Here is a 27,520-nt window from a genome sequence, read left to right on the forward strand (position 1 = left end):
TCCAAATCTAATATACCCATCCATAAATAGCTCACCTATCGAGCCCATATTTGGCATGAGTGACGAGGCGCCGGAGCCAACCAAGCCCTGTAAATCTGCCTAACTCCGCCCCTCCACGGTCCGCCGCCGCTCTAATCAAACCTCATCCGCCCATTCACCTTAAATGGACAAACAAGGGAGTTGATTGGCAGCACAAGCCCCGCCCCTTCGATTACAGGGCCCCTCCCCTTCTCTGGCTCCCTATCGCTGTCTATTTTGGCAACACGGATACGCGTGGAGCCTCCATCACCTCCAGTCTCTTTTACGCATCGAGTCCGATAATGCGCGCAGGTACAGGGACACTCATCTCCACATTTCCACACAGATCAGTCAATTCCCTTCCACGGACTACTATGAAAGAAGTGGATGTAGAGATCTGACAGACAAGAAAGGAAGCATATTTCTTGTGGATCATTCTTTTTTCTTTTTTTTTTTTTCTCTTTTTTTTCCTTTCGTAAACCGAGCGTCACGATGGATGTCTTGGCGAACCACAGTATCTTTCAGGAACTTCAGCTGGTTCACGACACCGGTTACTTCTCTGCCATGCCTTCGTTGGAGGAGAACTGGCAGCAGGTACGTGTGCACCACCAACAACTTTACATTTAACAGAAAAATAAATAAATAATTAAAAAGCAGCATCATGTCAGAGTCCGCTCGCTCTTGGATGGGCTTGTGATCACATGCGCTTGGATGCAGACATCAACTTTTAGGAGGACAAAAAAAACGCATGTGTAGTTCAGTTCAGGGAGAAACGAGCTCATCAGATGCCTTTCTATCACTCATATATCTGACAGTTTTCTGAGGGATGGCAAAGTGGATAAAATGCGAACGCACCCCGGCGCGTAATAAAGATGTCAAATGCGATTTGGGAAGATGAAGACCCGAATCCCATAATAGAGCCGGAATTGGTCGTGAATAATACATCTCCATCCCTCTGATTACTGAGTTGTGAACCCCCCCTGCACATAGAGAAGTCCCCTCTCTTATCTATAATAGATACCCTAACATGTCTGTCTCATCTTTAAATGCAGTGATGGAGGAAAAAACTACATGCGCAAAGGTTCAGTCCAGTGTCATGTGCGCGTCCGCTTCCACGATTTCATTTTTCTGTCTCTTTTATTTTGGTAAACACAACCTCCGTGCAAGTTCAGTGGGTGATGATTTAAAGGGGGGAGAAAATGAGCACGGGGGATCCACGCGGCCACATGGTGATGGATGCGTGGGGAGGGAGGGGGAGACGCAACCGGCACTCTGCACATCCACGGCTGCTCTTAGAGATGCTTTTCTCCCCCACAATATCAGGGGAGGAAAGCATGTTCTTTTATATCTATGTATAGAGTCGCTTTTCTGTGGATTTCCATCGTTTTTCTCGCAGTAATGCTGTGTTGGAGTACTTTACGCAGCGTAAAATCAGTACTTTTTACATTACTATCTCAGTTTGTCTCCTTCTTTCTCATCCATTTAGTTTCCCTGCAGCTTAAGAGCACTGTAGTCACCAGATTTTTGCTTTTCCTTCAGCATCCAAGCTTAAATAACTCCCCCTTTTCATTGCTACTACTGGTGATGATGCTTTTCTTCTCTTGCTGCACTTCACTGACCGTGACAGAGTTAAATAAAAAAAAAAAAATCATCGCATGTAAATGTGATGCCGGTATTGTTCATGCAATAGGAGCACCAGTTTTTCCCGACTTCCTCCGTGCGTAAGAGGAATGGAGAAGAAGGAAGAGGAGGAGGGGGAGGGGGATGCGGGTGGGGTGGGGTGGGGGGGGCGGCAGAGAGAGAAACCGGTGCGTGACCGTGGATCCATTCGTTGTGGCCAAGCAGCCTAATTGGCATCCTACTGTTAGCCACCGACGCATCTTTTCATAACAAGTCTCCAAATCCCTGACTTCACTGTCAGTGGATTTTTTTTTTTTCTTAAATTGCACAGGCCTACGTGTAGCATATGCAGCTCATGTCTCTCCAGATTCTCACCCACAGCCTGCATATCAAAATCAATACCTGATGCAAATGGAATAGAGCTGCATGTGTAGGCAAAAGGAGCAGGAACAGCTCTGGAGGTGGTAAATGTCAGTTTTCTTGGACTAGAATGACTGTCATTGTCCATGTTGAAATCATAGGGACATCATATAAAACTGTGTTCAAGCTGATTTTTGTAACAGAAGCTTCTTGTGTCAGATTTGAACTGAAAAAATGGTTTCTTTTCCTTATCATCAGACCAAATTTGACAATTCAAATCCCCCCTTTTGTTTCTTTACTGCTCAACAAGTGTATATGTCATCCAAATCTTCATCATTTCAGCCTTTAAAGGTATTTTTCACTATGAGTATAATTCAATATACAAATAAAGAGTAAACATTTACCAGTCAGACAGTTTAAATGCCATTTTTGTTCTGTTAACATGCGGGCTATTTGTCAGGCTTGTCACAGTCACAGAAGCAAATATCAAAGAAGTTTTTTCTTTTCTTTCTTTCTTTCTTTTTTTTTTTTTTTTTTGGAAGGCACCCCATTTTAGGACAAGAAGTATTGTGTCTTTCCAAACACAAGGATTACGAGTTGCCTCACACTCTGGGCTCCCAGCGCTGCTCTCTTGGCAAAAGTGAACCTTGTGTTCATTGTAGCGACATGAAGATGCCACAGACTCCCCCTGAATACAGGAATTATGATTTGTCACTCGCTTTAAAAGCTCTGTCTCCAAGCCGACACCGGGTGTTTTGAGCAACCCCCACCGCCACCACCACTAACACCTCTGTATTCCAGGCACAATTTAGAGTTTGATGCTTTTATGGGGTCTGATGGCGAGATAGGAGGACGTTGTAGTCGGGGCCTAAATGGCTCCCTGAGATCCGATGGCAAGAATGATGACTGTGTCCCCTGTTGGTGTCTGTGAGGCATGATTCAGGCGTTTATAGGGGGATGGGGAGCAGAAAAGGAGGAAAGTGTTTGGAGGTCTGCAGATGGTACATTTGAGGCTGCTATTTGTTCCATTATTGAACCTAATAATGTCAAACTGAACTGTGCCGTCTCCGTTCCAACTCCCCGTACAGTCGGTTGTTCAGAGTTGGAACAAACAACAGGGCTGAGCTGGATTTAGAACAAGCAGAGCTAGTCATTATTTGTGGAATCCATTCCTTCAAGCAAAGTGTACACGTGTTAGTTTGCATCTTTCTGCAAACAGAAATTGCTTGTTATCTTGGCTACATTTTCTTGTGGCGCTGTTTTGTAAACTGGCATCCCCTCTGATAAAGCCTATTTGGCATCATTGTCAAACCTTCATTAGCCTGTATGGAACTTTTTCATCAAATGTAGAAAGACAAAGCATCTGGATCAGATTTCAGGCTGAAATGATGTTTTAACCGGCTCCTGGCTGCACTGATGACACGCCCCCTCTTCTACAGCACTTGACCCTGATGGATAGGACGTAACAGAACACCACAAATGGCTGTCTGTCATTGACCTCAGGACACACTCCATAACCTCCAGCATACATATTATCCCTTAGGGGCTCAAATCACACACTCATAGGCTGAGTGCCTACCTAGCGTGATGATGCCTACCCAAGCGAAATGTCTGTATGTTGCTGCCTGGTGCATTATGGGCTTCTATATGTGGATGTGGACAGATTGTACATGGCTTCAGTGTTTCTAAATGTGGACGGAGCAGCAGGGGGCTTCGGTGCAACCTCCATATGCGTGTTCAGATGCATTCACTTACTTCCACTTTTGCTCGCCACTCGATAACATGCACATTTCCCAGGCAGTGGCTGCAGCTCTGTCTGGAGGTGGTGGTGGTGGTGGAAAGAAGGGGGGCGGGGGGTGGGGGGGTAGATTTGGAGGAAGTTGCCGAGCACGCACATTCTCCCCCGCTGCTGCAGGGTTTCGCATTTCACAGTCCGGTTAGCTCGAACCCCCCCAGGAACGACGAGTACATGTAGACAGACGGTCAGAGAAGAAGACGAGGGCAGAGAGGCATGGTGTCCCCGAGCACAGGACTGGATGCAGATAGATGGAGTCATTTAGGCTTCGTCCACACAGTCCTCAGCTCAGATTTATTGCTCGGATCTGATCTATTTTTCTGTGTCTAGTCACATTATTTCCTATGAGGCCAATATTAGACTGTAGTCTGTAAAGAGTCATGGTCCTGACCTGGCCTACATGTGAAAAAGAACAATAACTAGTGGTCCAACCAGGACTTACTGTGGTCCTTTGAGTCTTCAGCATCTTTTAACTTGGCTTTCAGCTTGTTAACTTTTCTGACATATTTTTTCTGTGACTCTTTTCACCCATATCTTTTACGTCCCTCTGACTGATCGGCCTCTTTTTCTTGACTTTCAATCATCACACTCTATAAAGGCCAATCAGATGATGCAAAACTTTGACAACAATTCCATCAATTGTCGCTCCAGGGTCTAATCTGCTCTGGTCTGCAATTAAATAAACAGTTCAATTCACAATACAGCATCATCATCACTTTATTTTCTTATTTAATAGCAAATGTTAAGACAAGTTAAATAATAATAAATTCTTAGAATAATCCAAAGACCCTGTGATTGACTGAATAGTGCTTATTATAGTGTGATCCTACCCACTCCTGAGGTCTAACATCCCACTGTGACCCCGCTGACAGCATGAGAAATGGAAGTCCATCACCTTGTCCTCCAAACAAGTCTAGTCACAGCATGACATGGACTCTGTGGAGCACCTCCATCACTCTGGATTTGACATTGTCATTGGAACGTTTTCAAGTGGGGCAATAGAAATCCAATTTGAGCAACAATAGCTGCTGTAGAAATCTGATTATGATCATATTTCTAACAAAATTTGCTTTGGTTTGTGGATCCTGTTTCTAAAAATGGCATGTTGCATGTTTCTTTTGTGGTGTAGACTTTCTAGAAATGAGTCAAATGGGTCAAAAATTGAATTATTCAAGGTTGAAGTGAAGTAAACTAGAATTGTACAGATCAGAGTCAATGTAATATGTGCTGTTCATACTTCTATTGGAAGTAAAATAGGTATGAGTCAGAAATTAACTAAAAAAAAAATTCAATTTGGGGGCATTTTTGCCTGGAGTCTGTATTAGAAGATGACATTTTGGGAGTTAATGTCACTATTTATCACATGATTGGAATGGAAAACATGTCAGTGGCAGTCAGGGGATAGATAGATATGTAGGGATGCACTGAGATAGTCAATATCGGCCAATATTTGCTGATGCTGGCTAATATCGGTATCAGCATATAAGATGTCATTTCACCAATGGCAGATATTTATCAGTTGTGATATATAAAAAGATTTTTCATACATTTGTGTATTTGAATCTGTGTTCATTCAGAGATAATGCTATAATGGACTGAAAGACTTTAAAATAGTTGCTGTGTTTATATTTATATTAAACATTTCATTATAAAAGAGTGGATGGATAAAAATGAAAACAAAATGACAACATCCACACTAACATTGGTATCAGCATCGGCTATCGGTATCATTTTGAATAGAGTTTGCAATCATTGCTTCCTTATAAATATGCAGGACTAATAGGGATAATCATTGAGAAAAAATAAGAAGGTTAGTTGAAGTATAAATATTACATTGTGTTAACCTCCTGAGACCCAGCAATGCATTTTGGGACAAGAAATTCACAGCTTCACTTAAAAAAATAAATAAAAGTGCACTGCAAAAGGCATCCCATTAAAAAAATGTATCTGAAAAACTGTTGCATCATGTTGTTTCTAATCAAGGAAATTATTTAATGTAAAAAAGCCCAAACTTTTAGTTTCCTTAGTCTCAGGAGGTGAAGACTGAAAACAAAAAGACAACATTCTGGGATTAGGATGAGGCAGAATCTATTCCTGTGTCTCTGTCTAGTCTGACCATCACTGGCTGAGACTTGACTATGGTGCTAAAGCTGTGGTTCTGGCCCCAGAGACACACCGCCACGTCAGCCTCCAGAGGGACGCAGGCCAGGAAGTCAAACAGAATGGGACAGATGACAAAAAAAAAAAAAAGATCCAGAGCTGAGAATCTGGAGTCAGACTGTAAATAGTGTAGAGTGTATGGAGTGGAAGCACACGTCCATATGCAGTGGTGTGTTTGTGTTGGTCGGTGCACGCCGGTGCGTTTGTGTCTCAGTGTGTTATGTAATCCTCAGTAGGCCACAGCTGCTTTCTCACACACAGCCAAGCGCCCCCTCCTTCCTGTCTCCAACCCCTTCTCTTCTGCTCCTCTTATTTTTTTTTTCTTCTTTTCCTCTTATAGAATTAGCTTGGTATGGATTTTTGATCTCTGCAGGGCTGTTGTGTAACTCAGGACTTGCGCCTTATTCCCTCACACCAGTTGTGTTAGAACTCAGCCGCTGCCAGGTAACAACATTTCCTAAGTTGCTTTGCTTTGAGGCGAATAAACGTCTGCTAGTGTTGAATTGTGGAGCCCAAATCAGCAGCCAGTTAAAAAAGAACACCTCGCACACTATCTCGTCTGTGACCTTTTCCTCCGCTGCTGTTTGATGTAATTTTATGCAAATTAAAATTAAATCAATCCTGTAACGGGCACAGTTCAGTATTCTGCGAGCAGGCGGACGAAGGACAAACCAGGAGATAATCTTATTTGTCTCAAAAGAGCTCCTGTGGTGTGTTCGTTCACGCCTGTGGCTTTATTAAAATGTCACATCAACTCTAAGTATTAGATGTAGAATTCCCAAAATCAAGTTTGGACACTCTCCAAAGTAAAATTTAGTTAATTCCCTTTTAGTTTAACTGACGTCTGGTCCAAAAGCCTCTGGAGATGTGATGGAGTGGCACAGTCGCAGGTAATTTCCAAACATCCACAAAGAATTCAGCCCGTGCTACCTCATGACACTCACATGTCGAATATGAAATTGATTTGTTGCAGAGTTGTTTTGCTCGCCTCTTACCAGTCAGAAGATCTGGGAGACGGATGCCACATAGAATCTATTTGACATGGCCTGGGCCGTGACTCAACGGGCCGTGAAAGGAAGCCTTTGTGCGCTGGTGCACAATGCAGCATCTTTTGCTTATAAGTGTTTTCAGCCACAAGGTTATTACTCAATGCATCGATTCGAGGAAAAAATAAAAAGAGGCAGGTCTTTTTATGAGGGGGAAAAAATACTGTAATAAAAGAGCTACGAGTTTATCCAATTAGTATAAACAGATAAATGAGCTGGAACGGAAAAAACTCAATTTGGCTCCTGCACAGCACCAGTTATGCTAACGAGACAGAGCTTGCTGTTTTCTAGCAGTTGCAGAAGCCCAGTTTTTTACTTTTTCTTGTATTTACTTTTAGCCTTTTTCTTCTGTTTATTAAGTCCTTGCTGATACTTGGAAATTTGTTTAACCCTTAAAGACTGAAACAGCCACCCCTAACCAAAAGCATCTAATGATGTAAAGTGTTTAGTAATTATTGAATCACTAATCCTATCAGTACATTTTAATAATTCATATCAACTTTACATAGTTTTGTAGCTTTTCAATGACATCAGATGTGACCAATTTGGATGTTCAGAGGCTCCATAGCAACCATGTATGAAACCCATGTAGTTTGGCAAATGTCAGTGGTGTAGATGCTTGGTTTTACATTCAATGAATGATATATTTTGCTGAAAAAGTCACTTTTCTGAACAAGTACACAGTCAGTGAAGTAAATATAGGAAAATTCTGGCATTTTGCTGAAAAAATGCAAAATACAGAGGATAATATTATAATAAATGGTCAGAAATCACTGAATAAAGGTTAATGGTAGGTAACAATTCAGTTGTAAGTTGCCATAATAGTAGTCTGAAGTCTTCAAGGGTTAAAATCTAGCCTTTTTTGGTGAGTCTAGAGCCTAAATGAATGTGTTGGGATTAGAGCAGATGTAATTTGAGGCCAAAATGCATGCATTATACTTAAAAAGGAGCATCCTCTAAGTTCTAGACATGTGTCCTATTCTAACTGCGGACTAGAGTCAGGGTTGGAGTCATAACAGAGTAAGTGTACGGTCGAAATGCATGCTTTAGACTTCATTTGAAAGGAAGTATCTTCTAATTTCTGGCGCGTAGCTAAACAAGACTTAAACCCTGACCCTATAAATATACACTCTTTTCACACATGGCTATAACGCCAATCATAGGCGAGGGTACAGGTATTAGACTTCATTTGAAAGGAATCATCAAACATCAAATCAAGCATGGCTTAAATTGAACCTTAACCCCAGAACGCATTAATCCATGGATGTGAAGAGGTTGATATTTTCATCTTTTTTCTATGTATTGCATACACACCTCCTCACACGCAGGTCCAGAGATTTGTGTGTCTGTATACATTGTGTAATGAGATGTGCGAGTGACCCCCTGACCCAGTAACATCCATTCTGTCATAAGAGCGCTCAGTGAACTCTGCCACCTCTGTCTCATCACTCAGACAGCTGAGAGGCGATTGCCAGTGATAGGTGCCTGCTACTGCTTTATGGGCATTGATGAAAAGGTGGGAAGCTCTGATGAAAGAGAGGACAGCAGAGGAAGTATTCATTTGTCTGAGGCTCCTGTGACTGGCAGAAGCAGAGGCAGGGGAAGTGGTGTAGGAAGGGGGAAGGGGACATGAGGAGGAAGGGGGAGGGGGAGGGGGAGGGGGAGGGAGAGTGTAGTGAACAAGCACATCTTTATGTATGGCTTCCGTCTGCGAAACGCTCTGCCACCCCAGGTTTGATTAACAGTGAGAAGAGGAGCCAGTCATTTTTTTTGCCTCACACCGGCACACATGGCTTGGCAATGACTTTCACATCATTTGAGGCGAAATCGGGAAGCCGTTACAGCACCTTACAGTGATCCGACATGCTTCGCTGCTGCCATCCGGCTTGGCAACCGCAGGGAGAAAAGAGAAAAGGAAGAGAAGGAAGAGAAGTCCCAGACACTCGTTTTTATGCTTTGGAATCACCACCTACTCTCTGTCTCTCTTTCTTTATCTTACGACTGTGTTTCGCTCATACTCTGTGAAGGCAGTTTTGACAGAGTCACAGCTGCCTGGTTTGATTTGCCCTGCTTTAACCCTTATTTAAAGTCAATCTCTGCAAAAAGTTGAACTCGGGAGAGTTACGCAATCAAAAATTGGCACAATGCTGAATAAAGGCCCTTTTGCATAGTGTGTGTCAGGAAAAATGTGAAAACACCAGTGACAAGGCCTGGGAATCAGAGTTACTCATAATATGTGCCCATGATAATGCTGGTATCACAAAACAGTGATTGTGCCAGACTCGATGCACTGCCCAGCCAAAAAAAAAAAAGTCCATCTGGATTTACCAACAAGCAAAGAGTTAAGATTCATCTATTGGATAATTACTGCCATTAACCATCAATTTAATAAAGGGCATAAAGATTGGACTGTTCCAAAGGTCACGTGGTCTGATGAGTCCAGATTGACCCTGTTCCAGACTGATGAGGAGAGGATGACGAAGTGATTACCCATCATGCCTAGTGCTTACAATACAAGCCTGTGGGGTCAGTGTTACGACTGCGTACATTACAAGACAATCATCAAGGAGACATCATTATGTGTGGAAAAAATACTCCTAAATTATGCATTAGGGTGTCAGTTTGACAGAAACTAACTATAAAGATGAAACCATTTCCAAACACATGCTGACTGTATTTTCTGTGTTCCAATTTTGCATGGATTTTAATAAAGATATCCAAATCTAGCCCCAGGGTATTGAGGATTAAATACAATATATTCTCAGCTTGATGTTTGGTCTTTCCCCAGCTGATGTAACAAGGTTATATGTCTCAATCAATTTGCAAATTTACAAGGGTAGAGGGCAGTGATGGTTAGTAGGCTTGCATGATATGAGAGAAATACGCAATTTACAATAATAACACAGAACAGCAATGATGATTTGTGTTGTGGTGAATACACAGGCTAACCTCACAGTCGCTTTTGTGAATTGAGACAAATGAAGCTGAGAGTAGCCGAGGGTTCGCTGGTGAAACAGTGTGAATGTGTGATGATTTAAGGAGTCTTTTGCAGTGGGTTTATCATGTGTGCTCAAATGGCAAGGACAAAACATCTTACTTTTTGATCAATGTTAATGCAAATGTATGTAGGTTTAGTAGGCTTGCAAAATATTAGTAAAAATCAGCAATGTACCATTAATTAATTAATTTATTGCAATACTGAGCCAAGTAGCCTTACAATTACCACCAAACTGACTGCAGTAGTAATGGCTAGCTAGTCTGAATGTATCAGTTTGTCATATTGTGTTTATCATAGCTTGGCGTTGGACTTAAAATGTGTATGTGGCCAACTTGTCCGACTGCCTGAACACATCCTGCATAGACACTGATTGAAGAACAAAGCTGCAGCCGCTATGTCAACATAGTCTAAGTGTCACTGGCTACAGGCCAAGTGTGCTTTAGCACCCACGTGGAATACGTAAGTATCTATTAATGATAGATAAAGGCAGGAAGGATGTCTGCTGTTGTAATATAGCTGTTTCCAGGTGTGATGTTGTGAGTTTATCATTGTAACATTGTGTAAAAAGTGTCTCCAATCTATTTCTTGGTTATTTCCTACTGGATCTATGATTTATTTGATTTTCCAGTCAGCTCACATAATCGTAAATCTGTTGGCTGTGATAGTGGCCACACATTCACACCATGTCCAGGCATTTTAAAGCCATCATTGGCGGCAGCATACCAAGCGTTACATCCCATCTCACTGCCTACCTGTTGCTAGGCAGCCTTGGCAAGCAAGATGCTCAGCTTTGGCCTATTTGTTTGTTTAGCTGTCAGTCTGGGAGGCTAATCCCACCCCAAGGGAGTCCTAGCCATCCAGAAACCAGAGATCCAGCCATGTGGACCATCTCTCTCCAAAGATTGAGAGGGAGAAGAGAAAGGGGAAAGAGATGGAGGGCGGAGAGAGACAAGGGCAATTTGCTCTGAGTAAACACCGCTGCTTGTTGTTGTCATCTGAAGCCAGTCATCAATCATGGCCCTAAGCTCTCAGTGGTGACAGCCGCAAGGACGCCCCATGCTCTGAAAGGGGTTGGATAGTTTATAAAGCAAGACAGTCATCGGTGAAGATCACTGCTGAATTGTTAATGCAGGCCTTGTTGACTTTTAGGAGGTTATCTAGCTTGAGGTTGCATTCATGGTCTTTCAATAGAGACCAATGCCACTTTGAGATAAAGATGTGTGCGTTGGTTGTATTATGCAAACACTGACACTTTTGTGTGTTTTCAGAAGTGTTTGTCTGGTCACATGTATATGTGTGTATGAGTACTTTGCATAGTTAGCCTCAATCCTCAGCTGTAGTTGTCCAGCATGCAAAATCAAGAGTCGCAAAGCCATTCCCACTGGTGTTCTCCCACCTGCTGTGAACTGGTGCTTCTTGTTGCAGTTGACCTTGTTGGTCACTGTCAAGACTTCTTTGTCCTCTGACAGCCTCACACACACCTATTTGTCCAACCAAATCACAATCTCAATACAATTTGTCACCGAAGGATCTGCTGCCTGTCTTTCCTCAGTGACAGGAGGTGGTGGAGATGGATGGCAGAGGTCCAGGACTCTTCTGTAGCTTGCATCCTCAAGTTTTTAGGTTCAGTATAACATCAGGTTTATTGTTTGAGGTTTATCTATTGCTACCAGAAACATTACGGGTAAGGATTAAAATATAGGGCAATTGAATGATAGGGTAGTGATCTGTTTGATGAAGTTCAACAACTGAGTCACTATCATATCTAGATACTGATTTTTTTTTTTTTTTAAAAGGTAGTGAATAATTTGGGAGGGGGAAAAAAGATTGTCATTGGAAAACTGACCCAACAGGCACATTTTTGTCTACCTTGTTTAACTTGCCAGTTTGATTGGAACCAAATTTGAAGATTTGAAAGCTCACCCAAGCAAAACCAGTTGGTCTTTGGTCTTACCAAAAGAGGGTCTAACTGAACTGGTTGAGCCCATGTAGAGAGTGAAAACATCTTTTGGATAGTTCGAACTTTTTGACCGATCACAGGAAGCAACACAAGGGCATCACTAAAAAAAAACAAAGACAAAAAACTAACAGAAGTAAATGTAAGGTTTGCTACAAGCGCAATAATATTGTGCTGTTTTTAAAGTTATATACAACATTATGATGGCAGAACATGTTACTGTGCTACCAAAAGTCTATCTAATCTAAAAACATGTGACCCTTGGGTGAAAATCTCCTGAGATGCATCCACACATGTAGGTTTTTCTCCCATTGATCCTCTTTGTATTCATCATCACTTTTTGTCATTTATTTCAAGCCAGATTGATCTGAAAATTAATAGGTGGTTTTTGAGAAGAGATACTGTTGATGCACAGGACACATCATTGAACTTATGGTCCTGTTTCTATATCAGACAAAGCTCTGGCCTCTACTTTCCCAAATTCTAACCAAGAGCTGAAAGTACTCATAAAAAAATATCTGAGACAAGAAGTTGACAATCATCATCATCAGTAACAGCAACACGATATTGTAAGCTTGAAATGTCCTTTTGGCTCATAAACCTTGACATTACATGTATCTGTGGTTGGTAATACTGGTAACTTGGTAACTGGACGGCGTTATCAAAGCAGCTTCACTCACATTGCACTGATTCCTATTTGGCAGCTTAAACTCACGATGAGGCCTCAAACGTGGTCAAACATAGATAAAGGCTGTTTCCCTTTGTCACATGATGCTAAATTCACTGGAAGATTAAACTGGGTCTCAGTTTATCCTAAAGACACTGGGTCTGTCATGTAGTTTTAGTCAATCCGGGCCCCTGTGAGGCTAAGTTGTCTGGATAAGATATGACTTATAGCCTCCAAACCGGGCAGATTCCACTTGAATTGGGATTAGCCTATATGTCAAAGCTGGAGACTGCCATTTTTGTCAGGGTGAGAAATATTATTTTGACATGCAGCCTTGAAAAAAAGGGGGCTACGAAGTGTCAAAGTCGACAGACAGAGAGGGTGAGAAGATTGTGCTCCCTGCTTAACTCTTCCAACGGCCTGGGAAGTGCCCTCCTGTGATTTAATGAGACCTGTGGGAAGAGCCATTCATCAGCGTGACAGCATACCTCTGTTTCCCATTGTTCTCTTCTGGTATGCGAGGAGAGCACTGTGTGTTTTAGCCTTAATGATGGGCTGGCAACCCTTTGATTAGATGAATCTCCTGGTGCTAATTAAGATCCGGGCTGCCCAAAGACATCTGTGTTTGCGCTGTCCTGCCGCTTTTTGTAGCGGTTTTTGGGCTAAACTGCGAGTATGCGTGGTGTCCTCTGGGCTGAAATAGTGTAAGAGCAGGGTGAAGATAAATGGAATAGTCTATTTGGCATGGCTGAAAAAGGTCTAGAAAGCTGTGTTTGTGCATTTAAAACCTGAAAACTATTAAAACAACCTCTGAAAGTATGTGAAAGCCTGTAGAAACTGGTGCTTTTTATGAATTTTCCCCAAATGTTAAGACGCTATTATGTTGAAAAATGGTATTTCTAGAACTGGTTGAGAGAAGATCCTGAAAGTTTGATTCAAATTTGCGCTAAGTATGTATTTGGTGGCCAAAGGTCAAAGGTCAATAGAAGTCTGATTGAACTGGTGGGTGTTGGTTAGTATTGTCTTACATTTTTTGGAAAATGCCTTCAGTGTTGGGGAGAAACTCGTTAACTGGAACAATATTCTGCAAAATAACTACAATAACATTGCACTAAATTTTTGCTATTTGTCTTTTTTTGTGGGAAGATCCTGCTCAGTTGTGTCCTACCATGACAAAGTTCTATTCTAATTCTAATAATAACATGTCAAAATGTTGGTGATTACAAAAGCATTACAACCAAAAGTATAATTTTTGTTAAATAAACAAAGCAAGACTTACACTTTATGTACATTAACACTGCTGGTTTGCAACTCTTTGCTATTCATTTTTGCCATTTTTGATCAATTTTGCTTCTTTAGATTTGCAGCATCTCCCATTTTCAAATAAATCACCCAGTTCAAAACGGTTAGAAAAGTAATTGAAGCATCAAATGTAATGAGTTACATTACTTTGAAGTAGGGATGGGAAATTAATTATTAAATTTGACAATAACAATTAGATACATTACAAAAGTGAGATTATACCTATTAAGACATTTCTTGCTCAACAAAAATGCAAAATTCAACCTGTTCTTCCACTTTATTAATTTTGAACTGATTAATTATGAACGCTTTTTTTTCCAGTTTGTGCTTTATGCACTGTATAGTTTTAGTACAGTCAGTATCTTTGAGTAAAAACACAAAAATCTAGATTTAATTTTGTGGTCACATCATCCATGTCTACTTTGAAGTAACTAAAATACAGAGTAACAACTAATCTGTAAACTGTTACATCTCCCAAACAACCTTCACCTTCACTGGATATAATGCATTGATCATGAATCAATGATCAGTGATTTGCAGCAATAATCTCAAGCAGAATGTGTGTAAATGTGTCCAAGCTGCAATCCCATAAGTACTTCATTTTTGTGTATTAGCTAAAGATGATGTCATTAAGTTTAAGAGCACATCTTGCACCTCAGGTTAGATGCAAGAGGTTCTTTTATTCACAGCCAAATAAATAAAAACAGCGTCCCTGAAGAGGATCCATGAGTGAAATCCTAGCAACCAGTCTGCGCTTAAAAACATTTATGAACCCCTGCTGTCGATGTTTTTTCTGTCTTTTAACTAAACTGATGGTGTCACATTAATGTTTCACTACCCAATTCCCTCTTGCGTATTTTCAGGGAAGAGAATTTGATAACTTATGCTTACAAGAACGAAGGCATCCCCGTCCAATCCTCCCCGCCTCCCATAACTCCTCCCGCTGCCTTCTCCGCGAGCGTCTGTGTGGCTCGACAGCATAACCTCCAACTCTCCAGTTTACTGCTATGTGTTATCCAGTCTATTGCCCCAGATATTATTTCATTGTAAAATGATGCCAATTAGTAAAGCCAGTCGCCGGTGGCTGTGGTCTGGCTCCTTCTCCGTTCCGGCGGGGAAAGTTATTTGGGTCGGCAGCTATTTTCAGCCTGTGATGTTGCCAGGAATACTTCAGGGAGCAGCCACTGTTTTATAAGAGAGCACATCAATAATTTTCATTGGTGTATGTGTGCAAGTAGAAGCGAGACACAGAGCTTCACAGACAGAGTTTATTGAGTTTATGTGTGTGTGTTTGTACCTGTGTGTGCTTCAGGAAGAGAAGTGGATGTTTTCTCCAGAATATTCAACGGAGCAGGTGGCATGTCTGCTGTCTGTACACTTTTTTTCCCCCGTATGTGTTTAACTGTAAGTGCCATGACCTCTCATTAATTTAAAACGCATTAATTTGCCAGCCTTTAAACTTCAACCCCACATCTTAACACACTAACTCTGGGCTGTACCCTTTGCCCTGTAATTACTTGTTTTTTCTAACTGCACGCTGTACATGTGGGACACCAGTCAAAGCAGCACAGTGAGAGGTAAAGGCCAAAGTCAGTGAGTTCCTAACACCTTTCCTGATGCGTCAAATTGCCCTCTTTCCCTATCCACTGAGCAGCCACACATTGTCTGGATGAAATTGGGGTGAAAAGTCTTCGCACTCTGTTCGCGCTTCCTGCTGAAAAAGCCAGCTGCTCTGTAGCGAGGGGTGAGCAGGTTCAGCCTTCCGTGCTACCGCCGCCCATTCTCGTACAACCTAAACTCACACACACACACACACACACACACACACGCTGTCTCTGCTCTATCTCTTGGAGGAGAGCCCACAGCAGTAGCAGTGGCAAGGAGACGTCTTTCAATATTTTAAGCGGCTTGGGCTAATCTTTGTCGCTCAGGTTTGTTTTGAAAGCATCGCCGTGGGAATAAAGACGGAACGACAGAGCCCCACCTCCTGTTTGCACGGTCTTGGATGTACATAAAGTCACCGAGATGCACACAGTCTTGCATAACTGCACTCCGTTGCCCACAAAAACACACTCCAGCATGTCTGCGACCCTGAGCTAATCCAACTTGGCCTTGTGAGTCTGTGCCACTGACCTGCTTTCAGTGGTTGTTTTCTTGCAATACACACACCCACCTTTGCGCCCTCGCTGAGTTTTTGGTGTTGTAATGAGTGACAAAGCCTGAAACTGTGGCCCAGAGAGACATGACAAATGTTACACAACACCTGCAACAGCTCAGAGCCAAAAAAAACAAAAAAAAAACAGACCTGCTTCTTATTTAGCCATCCAGAAGCATGTAAGAATGAACCATTCTGGCTCTTATCAGTGCGGGCACGGCGCCACAGTTGCACTTCATGGTTTGTGGACGTGATTGGGGTAGCGAGCGGTCCTTTCTGACTGACACTGTATGAGGAGGAAGCAGAGTTTTTCCGCTTCACTGTTCCCTTTATCTCTCTCCCCTCTGTTATTTTCGGCCCTCCTCCTCCTCCTCGCTCTTTTCACTTTTCGCTGCTCGCCGCTCTTTTGTTTCTCCGTGCCTTTTCCAGCCAAGGCCCCATTCTCTTGCCCCGTCATTGTGTGCGGTAATGAAGATTAGCCATCCTGCCGCACACAATGGGGTCCTCACATCCGGAGCACAGACTCCCCAAATCCTGCTGCAAGCTGCTAACCCCGCTGTAAAACCACTGTTGTCGCCAACCCCCTTCGTCGATCCATGCATCCGCAAATATATACATCTCCCATCTCCCAGATGTACTCAGGCGCACAAGCATGTCCGGCGTGCACTCTGCCTTGTTGAAAGCAAATGGCTGAAATGTCTGCTGATTAGATTAGGATGGTTTTGACAGCTGAGAGGGAGCGCTTGGCGACTCAAACACCGATAAACAGCGGCTCACCCAAATCCACTTAAAGAGAGACAGAGTTCCCCTCCCCAGCGAATGCAACATGGCTCCAGTCATTGGGATTATACCCCCCTCTATTCCTCTACTCCTTCCTTTCCTCCCTCTATCCTCAGTGCATTCCCCTCTTTGCTACAACCTCATCCTCCTCTTCTGTCGTTCATCTCCTCCAATCTCCTCTGTTCTTTTCTCTATCCATTTCCACCTCTCTTCTCTCATCCCTCTCTTAAAACCAGAACAAAGACATTTTCCACACTTTGTCACAAGCTATTTAGACGGAGCAGCAGAGGTCTTTATATGTAGTGCACTTGTTGTATCCTGAACCTGAGACCTCTTAATAATGCCCAGTTTCACTCTCAAGGTCGGCAGTTATTCACCGGTTTAATCTGTCTCAGCTTGTCAAGTGGCTTTAAGCATGTCGAGGATGTGCGCATGGTTTGGTTTATGCTGTTCTGTGGGACGACGGATGTTTACTGTAGCTGCTGTTTACTGTAGAACAGAAATCATCGACAAGACTGTGCCTCGACAAAAAACAGGATCTATGGTATATCTCACTTTATACTTTCACACCAGTGGCATTTAGTTTAGCTTAGTATGCAGACTGAAAAGTAAAACATGTAGACTTCAGGTGTGTTTAATACCCGGAATACCAACAGTTGATACTGATAGGTTGTGCTAGGTGTTGTGACACAAAGATGGGGACTAAGCCTATTCCTCAAAATGTCAAACTAATCCTTTTAATCATTCAGTGATTTCATTTTGGATTAAAGCTTCATAGGACTTTTTTTTTTTTTTTTTTTGCATGATTGGATTCCATCGTTATCATTTAGCGTTTTGTAATATAGGTGGTCTGAGTGGAAACTGGACTTTATGGTTCCATTTTTTCAACCAGTGGAAGATGATCACCAATTTCAGGGAATTTTAGAGATGGTTCTGGTTTCAAAATGGCAAAAAAGGATGAATGATCATTGAATTTTTCATTTAGCAGAGGGTTTTGCCTACTTTGTCAGATAGTTTTAGTGCTGTCTAGATTCCAGCATTTTGGAAGTTTTGGAAAACTATATTTTACTATATATTTTACAGTAACAGATGTATAATTTTGCATCACTTTAGTCCATTATCATTCATTTTGGAGTTTTATTTTCTTATTTGTAGCTTTACTATACACATTGCTTGCTTAGTATAACAATGCCACAAAATTACAAGATACATGGACATAAATGACAGCCAAAACATGTTCAGCATGTTGATCCAAAGCACCTGTCAGGTATTATTGCACAACAGATGTACTTTAAAAAAAAAAAAAATCAGCTTTTCTCCATTAAAGAGACCAACAAATGTTTGTCAGTGAATGTGAATGTGTCTCTGATTTAGTGTTTTGACCAATCAGCAACCAGATATGGAAGGATGGAACCAGTGACCAATCACTGAACATCAACTCCTTTTCTTTGTAGTTTAACTGCAAATTACTATTTTGTCTATTTTTTCCACACAGTACATAGTTTAAACTATATATATATATATATATATATATATATATATATATATATATATATATATATATATATATATATATTGGGTTATTTACATTGTTAAGTGCTCAGTAAATAATTTGTAGTGGAATGTAATGGTGAGGTCCACTACAATGGCCATTAAAACTGTGAAAGACCCTTGTTCGAGCCAGTGATTGTTTTGTCCATGTTGAGCTTTTAAGTTAAGGGGACTTTAATTTTGATCCACACTCAGATATGGGAAGAAAAGACAACATACCTTAATGCTGAAAAGCACCTCCTATATAATGGTAAAAAAAGAGGCAAATCTGTTTTGGACTTCCATTAAACCTAGTGGACTACATGGGACCAAACACTCATTTTAAGGAAACAAGCACAAAGCATTTCTTTTTTTTTCCCTTATCAAGCATTAGATCTGCACAAACACAAATATATAAAAAGCTAAACTGCTTGTTTGTAAGTGAGTGCTGTGTACTGGAGTCCTTCTTGGCTAAAAGCAGTGAGTTTTGGAGTCCTTACTGCTTTCCTGGCAAACCACCTGTGATAACAAGACACCAACAGAGTGAATGATGATGATTCCTCAAAATAACAAACTATTCCTGCAAACCTCTCAATAATTTCCGTTTCAGATTGATTGTTGGATGTAGACAGTGTTCAAAGAGCTGTCAAAAACCAATGTGTCTTGTGCAACCACCACAAAATCAGAGGAAATGAAGAGATAAACCAGAGAAAAGCACAAAGTTGGATTAATCATTTAAATCAACACGCAGGATCAGTGTCAACCAACCGAGTAGTTGGTTTTCTTAAGGCGTAGTCTGCGCTCATGTCCGTGCTCTGGGAAGACAGAGGGGAGGTCCCTGGTGTCAGGATGATGGGGATGTGTGTTTTCTGTTGTGTCTGCTCCAAGAAAGCAATGGGAAATGTCTTTCTGCTCCATTAGGCAGAGGTCACCAGGTTTTTGCGCTCTGAGTGCTCCATCATTGTGGCTTTCCTCTAAGATGAAAGGTGCTTTTGAAGATCCCCCATCACACAAACACACAAGCACGTGTCAAGCAATCCTAGTGTTTAGCAGCTATAAGCCCTTCCTCAATGTTAGAAACATTGAAACCTTGTAGATCTATGTAAAGAAATTTACTTTAAGTGGTAGTTTAACCCTTTAACCCCTGATGTGTCCGTGGTGAGCATTCTGTTTTATTTTAAATATTCAGAATAACTCAACCATTTGCTCAATAGGAAAAATTTCAAAACATGCTGATAGAATAGACCTTGTTCTCTCTATAGGCCTCTGAGCATGCTCAGTGCACCCCCAGCTGCCTGCAGAATGGGGGGCAAAACACGACTCACTTTGGGCTTTTTTTCTTTACATCGTTTTCCTTGTTGTTTTTTGTTTTCACTGTTGTTTGCAGTGTTGTCATGATTTTCCTTTATTTATTTTTTACAGCATTTTTTTTTTCGAGTTTTGATCATGTAACTGCTTTTGGAGTTAACCAGATGCCAAAAAGTAGTGGACTCAGAAAAAAGAGCCCCAAAACAAAAACTACAGGGCCAAAATTCAAATGTTGTACAGTGTGTTCCAGTTCACAGCTCATGTTCAACATCTTAAATCTCTTATTGATATACATTCTGAGTGCCTTATTTAGTAAAAACCTGTCAAACTTCAGTTCTTCTCTTTGTCTTTTTCTGTCATTCCACGCTTTTTGACCCTAAAACACACAGTAAAGCAAAACCACTGAAGAAAAGGAAGACAAGCATACACTCACAACAGCTTTTGTAACACTTCTACAGACGCAAATTCCTCATAGCCTGTTTTGAAATAATGTTTCAGTGGTTAAAGGGTTAAAAGCTTAAAAATTAAAATGAAACTAAATGTAATATGCCATCTGCAAACCGCTTCAAATGTCTATTAGTGCAGCCATCCAAACAAAAACTGGCTGCGTAAAAAGAGGTGTCAGGTTTACAACCAAATATGCATTATTCTCTCATACACTGTCAGCAAATTGTGATTTAACAACTGGCAGGGTCTGTTATCAGCTTGAAGCCCGCACTGTGTAAAACCACCTCAAGGTGCTGCGTTGCCAGGCTTTGACGGAGCAGCTGACGGCGGCTCTGATTATTACTGTGAGGCTAATGTCGTCTGATAAGGCTGTGTGTGTAATTAAGCTGTTTCCGCGCTGTGTTATCTGAAAGCTAGGTGAGGCTCGGCTGCTCGGAGAGATGGAGCTGTTAGTCAGCGAGGACGACGACTTTGTCTTGTGTCTCCTGGCTTTTCAGGTTTCATATCTACCCTTCTTTCTTCCTCTTGTCTAATCTAATTTTTTGCTTATGCATTTAGAGATAGGAGGGAGCAGCATGCAACATTTTCTTTAACCCTTAAAGACAAGACTTCCAAATTAATTTTTTTCTACATGTTACGCTACCATTATTTTATTATCTTTTTTTTTTTTTTTTTCAAGGAAAATCTGTAACTTTCCTATATTTACTTTACTGAACATGTAGGTGTTAATAAAAGCTCAGATTAAATTCAAAATTTGTTAAATCAATGGAGAGAAAATTAAGAAAACATGACTTTTTCATTAAAATATGTCATTAACCGAACACAAAAACATGCGTCTGCAACCACTGCTGTTTATCAAACTCCATGGGTTTTACTGGTGACTCAGAAGTGTTACAGAAGACAATGGTGTTTGCATGTTCACTACACACACTATTTATGCAATAATGGATGAATTATTTCCCTGTATTGAATAGGATTAGTGGCTCAAAAGTTCTTCAAGTAGATGCTTTTGAGTTTCCAGCCAATTCATCAGAGTCTTAATAAAATCATTAGGGTTGATTCAGTTTAAGTTGTGTTTTAGCCACATGTTAAACACAGAAACTAAAAGATGTTGCTTTTCTAATTAAGTCAAATACATGCATTTTGGAAGTGAAATTCTATGAACTTTCACTTAGGGTCCCATGAAAAGGGTTGGTGTTAAAAGATCAAACTTTGCTCTCCTGATTTGAAAAGTAATTCAGTGCACATACGACTACAGAAAGACTTTTTCATCTATTTCTCCAGTATCGTCTCTCTTGGTAGGCAGATAAATTACCTTCATCTTCCCCCCTCTAGCTCTTTCTCTTTGTGTCTCTGCTCCCTCTGTCTCCCCTTTGCTTCGTTGCTTCGGAGGCCCGTCGGTGCATCAGGAGCCTTAAGTTCCCTCCTGGCCAAATGCTGCACCCCCTGCCGCTGCCTCCACTGAGAATAACAGGGCATCGCTCTGCTATTCAGATCAGTGTCGAGGAAAATGAAGCGTTATCTCCCCTCTACCCCACCCTTCTGGCCTGTAGGCAGGTTCCCCTGCTCAACTGGGATTCGCTCATGACGCCATGCTGCTCTCCAAGGAGTCTGAAATCTGGGGGCCAGAGCTCCAGGAAGGAGCAAAAAACCCTGAAGGGGAGCTTACAATGGCGGGTGGTGCTTTTGGAGACTTCATGTCTGGGGATGGGTGGGGGAGTTGTGTAAGTATTGCTCAGTAAAGCTATAGATTACCGTCTCTGTCAGCTGCGACGGCCACCGCTGATGAGCTCCAGCTTGGTATCATTTCGTATCGATTAGGCAGTGTGACGCGAACACACACACAAATACACAAAGGCTATTGGCAAGATGGCCACTGCCTAGGGCTACTGGTCATTTAGCTGTCACCTCAAAGTGATGGCTTGGCCTAGCGCACCAGATCAATGGTAGACATAGGCCCTATGACACACTACTCCAGGGTAAGACACACACACACACACACACACACACAAACACACACACAGACACACACAATCTGAATTAAGTGCCTGCCAAACTTTGACTTCTATAGAACCGCCAAGTTTGTTGCTGAATCACAAGTAAGAAAACAAAAGGAAGGGTAAACAGATTGGGTGGAATGTGACAACCCAATTACCAGAATAAAATGTTGCCACTTTGCATCCCTGCAAACACAAAGGGGAAACATTGGATTTAACGTCTTTATACAAAAAAAATACACTTCATATCAGCATTTCTACTTTGGGGTTTGGATGTGAGATGTGAGTGCTTGGATTGGTACTTGAAAGACTGCAAAGATGTGATAAATAAAGACTTGCAATAGATCTATTAATATTTATTTTATAATATTTCCTTCCCAACTAATTTGTTTAAATGTTTACTTCTTGGCCATACCAAGTCCCAAAGCTTATACCTGAACAAGCACAAGGCTAAAATTAATCATTGTTATCTCATTTGAAAGGTGATAACCTCCAGTTTTAGAAAAAATATCCAATATTTGGTCAAAACACAACTTGAACTATATACCCTAGTCCCATTAGCTTTGATCGTTGTCCAGTTGATTCTTTTAGAAACCTAAAATAAAATTAGCGATTTAATTGTGGAGAATCTAAGATTTCCAATTAGATGTAGTATGCCTATATTGACAAAAGGTTTACTGTAGAAACTAATGTATGTCATACAAAATGGCAACTGGATCTAGTGGGAATAGAGAAGTTAAACCATTTTTAAACAATCTTTTCCTAGCTCTAACCAAAATGTTTGTATTGGGTAACCCTAAAACCAGCAATGTGGATCTAACTCCAGTTCCGTATTCATCATCCACACAAATTATGTCTAGTTAAATAGGAAGAAGCCAAAATCTTCTGCTAAATACAAACTGTGGTGCACATACATTGAGAAACAAGACTCTAGTTTTCATGGCTGGCAGAAAAATATGACAACGTTTTTTCCTCAGAATGTGAGATACAAAAATCACAACAGTAAAACACAAATGATAAGGTGATTTAGATCCCCCATCCCTTGTCGTGCAACTCTACCTTTAGGGTAAAATCTTAAATTAATTTCTCAGAGTGACTGTAATCATCGCTGGTATTGCATTCGCAGACCAAGGCTCTCTTATTTGCTGTGGCCAGTAACAGTCTGGAATTCAAATAACCCTCACTAGACATAGAAACGCCCAGTAATCAAAATGTCATGTTGGGCCTAAAAAGCAATCTTTTTCCAATTTGTGAAAGATGATTACAATCAAAGTACATTGAAAAGTGTATTTTTCTGTGGTGAAAGCATCTTACAAACTACAAAATGAACTGTGACCATAAAATACAAACTGAGGTATCTATAAGTCACAACAAAGCTGTAGAAGACATTTAATTTTTTAAAGAAACAATATTTTACTTGGGGTTTCATAATGAAAGAACTGTAATCACTTCACAGATTCAGTGCTTTTATATTGGCTTTCAAGGCTATTGCAAAAAATACATTTCGTAACTCTGCAAAAAAAAGGTGTTGCAGGGAATGATGGGTCATCTCTGAAAAGATGTGACAGCGCCCCCCCCAAAACCGGACTGTATTTAACAATAGTGCCAAATCACCCCCTCCAGCTTAGGGCCCCCTTTACAGTCTTGCCCTTTTCAACTCTGCTAGCATCAGCCCTGAATATTATTCATAGCACCTTGTCTCTATCATGGCATCTGTAAAAACTAAACACGATCATCCTAAAATTAATGAGCCGTATCCTCCCCATTACATTTATCTGTTTAGAGGTGTTTTGGGCCTTCCTTTAGGGCATTATGCATGCTCTTCTGTTCATATTTATAACCCAGGCTTTTTATTAGCAACATCGCGGGGTGCTAACAGTTGGGAGGCAGACTTCTCTTTGATGGTGATGGCAGGCGGGCTCGGCACAGGCCAAATGTGAAGGGAGGTGACGGGGAGAGAGGATCAGCTGCCAGGCCGAGGGCCCCATGGAAGAAGAGGGGAAGATGAAGGGGAGGAGGGAAAGGAGACTCTTATCACATCAGATAATAAACAAGAGAAGTGAGCGAAGGAGGGTTGGTTCGTAGCTCTCAGCCCACTTGACTTTGTGAGGAGCGTGTTCTCAGGATCAGCGAATATTTGTCACACCTGCTGTATTTTAAGCCTCACTTACCTGAGATGTGTTCTGCATGTGTGATTCAGTGTGGGTTTTTGCTTGAGCATATGCTGGTATATTCACAGGAAGTGGAATCACTACCCAGGGGTCATTTGTCCCTTTTAAGTAGCTTATGTTGCATTTTTGGCTGCACGATGTGGGATATGGGCTGGAATAAAACATAAGAGGGCAGTAACACGTCGTCAAACTTAAACGATCGCCCCTGACTCCCAAAATGGGCCCAGTGTTTCAGCGTTGCCAGATGGGGAACGTTTCAGTGTTGTACCAAAGGTTTCAAGTGGTTATTTTGGGAAAAATTATCATATGTGACATAAGCAGGAAATTAGCACTGGAAAAATAAAGTATTGTCCCAAGGTTACTGTGTTTAATATAACATTATTGATTTATAAAGAACAGCTATACTTGTGAGTCATGTTAGTTGACGACTTGATGGGAAGACTTGACATGAAATACGCTGGGTGTTTTTACTATGAAATGAGTCTGGATGAGATAAACACTTTCACCCCTCACATCTCCTCTCATCTTTGGTCAAGTTTGATTTCAGCCAAACCTCCCAGGGAGCAATCATCCAGTTTTCAATCTGAAAATAAAGAGCTGTTTTCAGCGTGGATGCAACTGAGCCACAGTTTGGTTCATTTACAGTGTAGAAATAGAAATGGAAGAAGTTTAAAATAGGGAGACTCAACATCATGGCAATGTCAGATATACACCCATCTACATATAAATGGAGATACAGTAGATGACAGGATGTATTAGTCTGCTAATTTGTAATGTGAAAGTAAAACTAATCTGACAAAATATACACAGTATTAGATAAATAAATGAATAAATAAATAGCTTTACTTCAGACCTTAGGTTGGACTTTCCAAAGTGAAATTTGCCACAAAACCAACAAGTATTATAAAGTTTAAAGTTTACAGTACGCAAAATTAACGTAGCATTATGAGGATCTAGTCTGATGAAGAATACTGTTATCTCTATCCAGGCAATGCAAAAAAAAAATCCTGTATCTATCCATATTAATCCATGCAAAATTGGTTTGGTTTACTTCTGTGGCTAAAAGATCGATGCAATAGTTAAAATATCATTGACCAGACAGGGTTTAAAACTGGACATGAACACTGGTCTCCTGAGTTTATGTTAACAGGGTTTCTTATTCCATCATAACCCTTTATTTTACCTTCTTTCTCTAAGGTTTGAAGTACAACCATATGACATCTGTTATTTTAATGTCTTTAAACAACTGACTAATATTGCTTATTTTCTAGTGAAGTTGGGCTACAAATGCAAACTTGCACATTCCCTTAAAATATCATCCCACAACCAGTTAGCATTTAAAGGAAGTATGTTATAGGCCTGGATTATAATGCATCAACTGTACAGAAAGATGTTGATGATGACAACTTATGAGTAATTTTCTTGCTCATGGAAAAAACAACATGTTCACCAGAATAAAATGACAAATCCCACTGAGTTAATACATGTCCCTTATGTTGACAAATATACCATGATGCACCCTTGTTTTGGTGTCTGAAGGAAAGTGCTTGAATCAATCGAAGGACAGTTTCCACACCGCCTTGGCACCGCCAAAGTGATTTTCCCCCATTTTGGAGGTGGGTCGGGGCTGCTGGAACAGCCATTGGATTGTCTCGGCTTATCCTCGGCCCTGTGAAGGAATCATCCTGAAAGCCTTTTAGGAAATGGACCCTGGCTTTGTGAGGAGCCAAGCGATGTTGGCTCTCCAGATCGGCGTCTCTCCAAATAGAGTTGAAGCGGCTCCTTTATCTTGGCTATTGTGTGATGCTTTTGGCTTTCAACTCCTTGCCCACACACACACACACACACACACACACACACACACACACACACACACACACACACACATTTACACACCAATGCAAGTTACACACTCACTTTGGGCCACAAAACCAGCAAATAGACGCGTTTATGCATGTGCGTAGGTGTTCGCACGTACATGCACACAAGAGCTGCATAATTACACACAGAGAAGCATAATTAAGCTACTCACACATACACTTGCAAAATTATGTGCACACACAAACTAGCATAATTGCACGCCGCATGCAGTACGTACACCCACAGTACTCAGCAATGTGCACACAGAAACCGCTGATCAACTGCATGACCTTCTCTCTAACAATGTTAATGTCACCACCTGGGGGAGGAGTGGGGTGGAGGGGAGAAGTGGGGGAAGGTCTTGATGGAGTGATGGGAGAAAGGAAAGGGGAAGACGAATGGAGAGAGTGACGCACTAAGCCTGTTGTACCTGCCATCCCCTCACCTGCAGCCCCTTTTATCCTCCCGTACCTTGTCAAACATCTTGCATTATTCTGTACTGTATTCACATAAGCGCCAAGCATCGTCATGACAACACCCAAGCACACACCCTACCCAGTCATGACCTAACATTTAGTGTGCGTGAACCCGTTTCTGTGTGTATGCTCACATGTTATGTATGTGCGAGGCCCGTGGCTTGCCCGCTGACAGGATCCTGTTACGCCAAATGTCACACTTCCAAAAAGGATTCGCCCCCCGCGGAGAAAATGAAGTCAAGACCTTCCTTCGCTCTTCGCCCCCCCCGTTTTCCTCTTGCCTCCTTCACCTTGTCCCTCCATCTCTCCTCCTCCTCCTCCTCCTCGTCCTCCTCCTTCGTCTTCACCTTCCACTCAGCATCCCTTCTCACTTATCCGTCTCTATCCTCTTTTCCGCTCCCTTGAACTATCTCTACCTCACACACACACTCAACACACTCACCTTGGTTTGCAGTCCTCAGCGTTTTGCTGAATAAAGTCCCCTTTAACTGGCTGGTTTTAGCGGATAATTAGTCCTCACCTTGGGAGGAGGGGGAGGAGGAGGAAGCGACAACAAGGAGGAGAAAGGGAGAAAGGAGTGGGAAAAGAGGAAAATGAGTGATTTTTAAGGAATCGATAAGGAAGGGAGTGAGGTGGAAGGAAAAGGGTAACAGTAACAATGAGTGAAAGCAATAGACATGTGGTGAAGGGGTTGAAATATAGCACCCACCATGTTTTTAGAATTCACTCGACCACTGTGCCGCACCTCATGCTATTCTCTTCATCCCGTCTCGACGCCTTCAGTTTTTAATTGTGCTCTCAAAGGATGAAGGAAAATAACCCTTCTCTTTTAATTCATCGGACGCAGCCTTCAAGGAAACAGTGCAGACCCTT

General features: G+C 41.5%; 1 protein-coding gene across 1 annotated transcript in view; it reads left to right on the forward strand.

Moving 5' to 3' along the window:
• The first annotated feature begins 280 nt into the window (after positions 1-280).
• Positions 281-27,520, forward strand: part of LOC115434815 (Krueppel-like factor 7) — a 55,138-nt gene continuing 27,898 nt past the window's right edge. The window contains exon 1 of the mRNA XM_030156941.1: positions 281-612. Coding sequence (XP_030012801.1) covers positions 511-612 — 102 coding nt within the window. The 5' untranslated portion in view covers positions 281-510. The remainder of the gene's footprint in view (positions 613-27,520) is intronic.

This window comes from Sphaeramia orbicularis, chromosome 2, assembly GCF_902148855.1.
Source record: "Sphaeramia orbicularis chromosome 2, fSphaOr1.1, whole genome shotgun sequence".
In the NCBI taxonomy this organism is placed as follows: Eukaryota; Metazoa; Chordata; class Actinopteri; order Kurtiformes; family Apogonidae; genus Sphaeramia; species Sphaeramia orbicularis.